The 6,000-nt window shown below is 46.7% G+C and overlaps 2 protein-coding genes across 4 annotated transcripts in view; one reads left to right on the top strand and one right to left on the bottom strand.

Annotated features, from left to right (window-relative positions):
• Positions 1-946: 946 nt before the first annotated feature.
• THAP11 (THAP domain containing 11) lies at positions 947-2,902 on the bottom strand. The gene has a single exon (XM_088471841.1). The coding sequence runs from the start codon at positions 2,783-2,785 to the stop codon at positions 1,874-1,876; it is 912 nt and encodes a 303-aa protein (XP_088327967.1). The 5' UTR covers positions 2,786-2,902; the 3' UTR covers positions 947-1,873.
• Positions 2,903-2,946: 44 nt separating this feature from the next.
• CENPT (centromere protein T) overlaps positions 2,947-6,000 on the top strand; it is a 121,765-nt gene continuing 118,711 nt past the window's right edge. For 2 of the 3 annotated variants that reach the window (XM_088471840.1, XM_088471838.1), the window contains exon 1: positions 2,947-3,065. The gene's annotated coding sequence lies outside the window, so the exon portion shown is untranslated. The remainder of the gene's footprint in view (positions 3,066-6,000) is intronic. The other variant, XM_088471839.1, reaches the window with a different exon arrangement.

The raw sequence follows: 6,000 nt of genomic DNA, 5'->3' as shown, positions 1-6,000 counted from the left end.
TGTTGTATTTATATTATGAGCATCAGTGTCATAGCAGTACCAGCAGGAACTTACCCCAGGTCTCTAATTAGAGGCTTACACCGGTGCTTTCAATGTGTAAAGGCTCTGGTCGCAGTATTGTTAATTACCAGGAACAGAAGATTCATTGGCAAGTGGAGGAGTGAGATACAATTTAGGTCATGAAAAGTGAATAGCTCATAATATACAAGGAACAATTTTTGTGATAGCTATAGGATGCTCAATAACCAGATGCTATGGGACATGCCAACATGCATCAATATGACATTTCTGGCTCCTAAATTTTTTATACAGTCACCCATGTAAGTACGGCTTTTATGGTGTATACTCAGCAGATTGAGGAGACACTACAAGCAGATGTCATGGGGAATATGTATAGTTATAATTTCTGGATACTGAACAAAAGCATTACAAAGAGTAAATGTCAGCTCAAGGACTACAGGGATTTATTTAGACAATTTACTATCACCAGGGATAGAAATACAAATTTGTTACACTATATAACACTCCACTTAAGAGAATTCAAGTGAGATTCTGTCCCTGCGTTTATAAGCACTAGGGTGAGTGCTAAGTCAACAGAAGAAGGCTTATGGTATGCAAAACTAGTAGCAGTTGGGGGGAAAAGGACCACTCCATTATAAAGGCAAGCTGCTGTGAGCAACACTGTCTGCAGTCACTAACTTGTAGACATGGACAGGTCACAATATACAACAGAAGTCATGGACAGTAACATAGAAAAAAAGAAAATGGAAATCTTCATGGAATAAACATTATTCTGACCTTAACAAGGTTAGAAAAAAAAAAAAAAGCATGACAAAACAGTTTTAGGTGTTGTCGCTATGTGCCATATGGAAATGTAAGATCCCTGTACATCAATGAAATCAAAACTAGAAAGGATGTAACTTATCTGAAAAAAAAAAAAAACATTTCAAAGAAACATTTTTATTAAAAAACAAAAGAAACAAACTTCTTTCAAACACTGATTGTAGATTATCAGAATTGTCTTTCCAATGTAATCAACATAAATTCTTACATCATGATGCAGTATCCTTAACTTGTTCACCAACTATTTCCAAAGAGTAAAAACATCTTCATTTACTAGGTTTCAAATGATGACAAATAAATGTATGATCCTTTATTTTGGGGGGCTTTCAGTGATCTCATCACTAGTGATGGACTGCAGCAATAAACATTTTGGAAGTCAAGGTTCTTAGTAAATCTTCATCCCTAAAACTTTACAGAAGGCTCTAAAAGTAACAGAAATTTAAGAGCAAAAGGAGAGAAAAAAAAACAAAAACCCAAAAAATTAGTAAACAATGTTGAAATATGTAAATTTTCCATACATGTAACCTTGATAAGTGCATAACAAGTTGCCTCCATGGACTTCTAAATGTATTTTGTCTTTTCTTTTCCAGAATAGTTTACCATCGTCCTATAAAGCTGAAACCCAACAGTTTCTGAACAAGTTCAACGGGGCCACCTTAAAGGAAAACTAAACCTAAAATACAAGCAGTTTTATATGAAACAGTGCTACATAATACAAACACATGCAAAAGAGAACAAAAATTAACTATTAAGATGTTGTAATTCATGTTTATACCATGAAAGGATTTTATGCAGACATTTCCCGCATAAACAACTATAGAATAGTTTAAAGAGAATTACATAAAACGCCGTCCAGTTAAGAAGATTGAATTCAATTTCATAATAATATCCCATGTTTCTCCTAATTTTAGTAAGTTTTAAACTGATATTTAATTGTGGTCATTTGTGCAATCAATTTTCATATGAAAACTTATGTTTTAGGTTTAGTGACCCTTTTAAGGACTGGTGATGGAAACCCAACACGGTTACCCTAGGAGTTCCCTTCTAATTTTTTCTTTGCGGCATTCATGGACAAGGCTTTGTCTTTCTGGCGGATTTCCTCCCTTAGTTTCACCTCTGTAATCCTTAAGTGTCTGATGCTAGACTTCATCTCCTTCATTTTCACCTCCATCAGAGCTATAATGTCCCTCTGCTCATTGAGCTTCCTCAGTAGCTCCTCTGTGGTGGTGCCTGAGGACATGGAGTAGGAGTGGTCAGCAAACTGGGAAGAGGGGTAGTACTCTGGCATGTGGTAGGTTTCCTCTCCCACTACCACCACCTGGAGCTGCTGGTGGGATGACCCTGCAGAGAAGTGGGTGCTCAGCCCAGGACCTCCTGCGGAATCCAGTTTGACGGTGAGATTGACTGGGTTAGTCTCTGCAGTGATCTGTTCTCCTGGCACTGTCCCCAAGGATCTCCCCATGGCGGCAGCAGAGGCTTCCACAGCAGACATGTCCCCTATACCAGGCGCTGTGCCCAGCAACATCATCTCTGCCCCCCCTGCTGTCAGCTCCAGCACTTCCTGCTCCTGCCCTGGCAGGGTGGTCACCAGCACTGTAGTTGAGGTAGGGGTGTAGCTGGGCTGCTGCTGGTGGTGCCTCTTCTTGCTCCTGTCCCCGGCATTGCCCCTGCGGGTCTTCCTCTCATTCACCCCGCGGAGGGGGAAGATGGTGGGCACCTTGATGCTGTAGGACTTGCGCCCGCCGTGGAAGTGCAGGCTGCATACTCGGTGCCCGTTGGTGGGCTGGAAAGTGTTGAAGCAGCCGGTCACCCCAGCCCGGGACACGTTCTTCAGCCACAGGTGCCGGAGCTCCGGGTCTTTGGGGAAGGTGTAGAAGTGCAGCCCCTTGTCGCGGTGAGAGTTGCTGTAGCAGCCCGGGACGCAGCAGGTGAAGCCGGGCATCGCTGCGACTGCAACAACTAGCGATAGCTGGCAGGCATGAGAGATGCCAGAGCAGCCAGACGCGGAGAGCGGGCAGCGGAAACTACATATCCCATAACGCCCGCCACTTCCGGCACACTGCTACAGTGCCTCAGCGTAGGAGACTACATGTCCCATAAGGCCAGAGGCCGTTTTCCGGTGACGTCAATGCAGTAACAGCGCGCGGACTCCGTTCTCAGGTACCCTGGGCTGGTGGGAAGGAAGTTGGAGCGGACTCCTGATATCTGTCCTGTGATGACAGGTGAGGGGGGGCTGTGCACATTGTAGTTGGGGGATACATGGCAGCTGTAGTATGTGACATCTTATTTATTGCACTGGTGCCTTGGGGAAAATGTAGCACTCAGTGATAACCCTCTTTTTATAGTGGTTATTCCCACTTCCCCATTATGTATGAAGAGCCAGTTCATGGAAGTAGCAGAGCTATATCCAGCAGCACATTTGCCTCTGTTAGTAAAGCTGCTGCCACAGCCTGATGTGCACAGAAGCTGAGCTTTTTGTCTCTTGTCTGCTTATACTTCGGGCCATCTTGGATGTCATTATGGTTACTTACCACTCCTTGCCAGATGTGCTTATACACGTGCCATTCCCTCGTAATAAATGTGGCAGTTTTTCAAGATCCTGTCATTGCACAACGCAACTGCCCAGGAGCCATTATGTATCGCATCAGCATTGGGCAGAGATCCCACACTGGGTCAGACCCTGGACAGATTTCTTTTTCACTGCGGTTTATTCCCAGATCAGCGGATTCCTTCCCAGGAAAAACCTTGCTCGCTAGGAGGGTTGGCTTTCCAGGTGACTCGACCTGGATGGAGACATTTAGTGTTCCCACTAGACCACGGGCAGTGCAGGGCGCTAAGGGTGCTGGCAGGGAGTGTCTGTGTGATCCCGAAAAGGGGGCATGGTTGACCAGGGAGTGGGTGTGTCCTTGTGACACCCACCCAGTTCGCCACACTTGAGGGCGTGCCCAGCACTTGCGGAGTTGCTGGGCTTCCCCCAAGCTCTCCCCTCACGGCGAATAGATGCCGTGCTCATGCGCACAGCGTCTACTCGCCCGATGGTGATTGGTCACCGCAACTTTTCCCACCTGTGGGACAGGCACAGGGCAGGCATTTTAGAGGGAGGCCGCTAAAAGGGCAGGGAGCGTTTTGGCCTTTTAAAATCGGGCAGGGTGCCGTGCCCCGCTAAAAGAGCCTGGCAGTAACACTAGACTTGTCTGTATACAAAGCCCGCAGTGAATAAAAGGCTTATTTATCAAAAAATATATGCAGTTTATCCTAGAAAACAAGCGTTTTCGGAGGTGGTACATAAATTTTAAGAATTACCAGGATGAATGTACAGGGGAACACAGCAGATATTCAAGATATCTGCTGCAATCCCCCATTTTCAATCTCAAAAGTAGCTTCAGATGGTGTTAGCCATTATAGCCTACGGTTTACACTTCACACATCTATTGGGAGAGGGAATCGTGGCTGCTCTGTATTAAAATATACACAACAGTGCTCATTCTGCAGGGAATTCCTACATGTGCCATAGTCAGATATTTGGATGGTTCGGTTAAGTAAAGCTGGCTCTTCATTGGTGTAGGTCACACACAAAGAAATAGAAAGTCATTTTCCCAATTGACCAAGCCCTGGCTTAGCAGTTGTAGAGGATTAATTAGTGATCACTGTAGTAATTTTTTAGGGCAGGGGTGCTGAACACAGAGGACACATCTGTGCACACCAAAGTAGAGCCGTAATTGCATATTTTTGTGCCCTGTGTACATAAAGAGAATCGGTGCCCCTGACCACAATTGAAGTAGGGAGAGCGCGCGCTGAAGACGGGAGCCAAAAAAACAAGTTTGGTCTTGCTGGAAGGGGCTTGACCACACAATAGTACTAGCGTTCCCGCTAGGCTGTTTTAGCGGGGCGCGGCGCCCTGCCCTCCTTCTGGAGGGCAAAAAGCACCCTGCCCTCCAGGAGGAGGGCAAAAAGCGCCCTGCCCTCACAGCCTGCGGGAGCCGTTCTCACCCGCGGGAGAACCGCCGGAGAATAGACGCCGGGCGCATGCGCCCGGCATCTATTCTCCCTGTCTGCAGGGCTTGGGGGCTGCCCGGCAAGTCCGTAAGTGCCGGGCACGCCCCCAAGAGTGACGAAAAGGGGACGCGTCTTATAGACACGCCCCCTTTTCCGATGACCGCGCCCCCTTCTCGGTCGCATTACACTGCACAGAAGTGTAACTTTTTCACGTTACGTCACATAGTAGTGCCCCTTAGTCACGTTATGCCGTGCAGTAGTAGTTCCCCTTGTACATTATGCCGCACAGTAACGCCTCTTATACATTATGCTACACTCTAATGCCCCTTATAACACATTATGCTACACAGTAATGCCCTTTACAAATTATGCCACACAGTACTGCCCTTTACAAATTGACACAAAGTAATGCCACTTACACATTATGCATCCCCCTCTCCCTCCTGTCCCCCTCCCCTTCCTGTCCCACTCCACCTCTTGTACCCCCAGCAGCCTCTTACCTCACTCTTGCTGTGTCCGTCTAGCAGCCGTGGATGTGGTGTGTAAGCCCGTACGGGCTGGCAGCCGCACTGCAGTCCTTGAGAGGTAGCACCGCCATCATTCAAATCTGGGTGCTGGTCACAAGTCAATTGGAGCTCGTGGACCAGCAGCAGTTGCTGATTGGCTGTCGGTCCGTAAGCTCTGTTTGGCTTGCGACCTGCACCAGATTCAAATGACGGCAGAGCTATCTCTCAAGGACTGTAGTGCGGCTGCCTGTCTGTGCGGGCGGCCGGAGCCAGCTTTGAATGACAGCGCTGTCTCTCCAGGACTGCAGTGCGTGAGTGCAGCTTTCAGGGATTGGCAGAAGCAGAGCGCGTCCCCGTGGACCGAGCAATTATTTAAGAGTGAGTACCCGGTCCTAAATACTGGGCTAAAATACGAGCTATAGTGCGTTTTTGCGATTACTGTTTTATTAATCTTGCTGTTATGACTTTCATCATTTCTACAATTTTGTCAAATGAAAAGCATTTAATGCTAGTAAGCTGAGTTGTCGTGTAAATGACCATTGTATATTCCTATCCATTTTTGGGCCATATTCAATTAGTTTCGCACCCGCGATACTTTTCCGTCTGCCGGACTTTTTGCCTACATCGCGTGGTTTGCAATTCAATTAGGATGCGA

Source organism: Taudactylus pleione, unplaced genomic scaffold (genome assembly GCF_031769625.1).
Source record: "Taudactylus pleione unplaced genomic scaffold, aTauple2 ptg000117l, whole genome shotgun sequence".
Lineage (NCBI taxonomy): Eukaryota > Metazoa > Chordata > Amphibia > Anura > Myobatrachidae > Taudactylus > Taudactylus pleione.
This window is presented reverse-complemented; position numbering and strand designations above follow the sequence as displayed.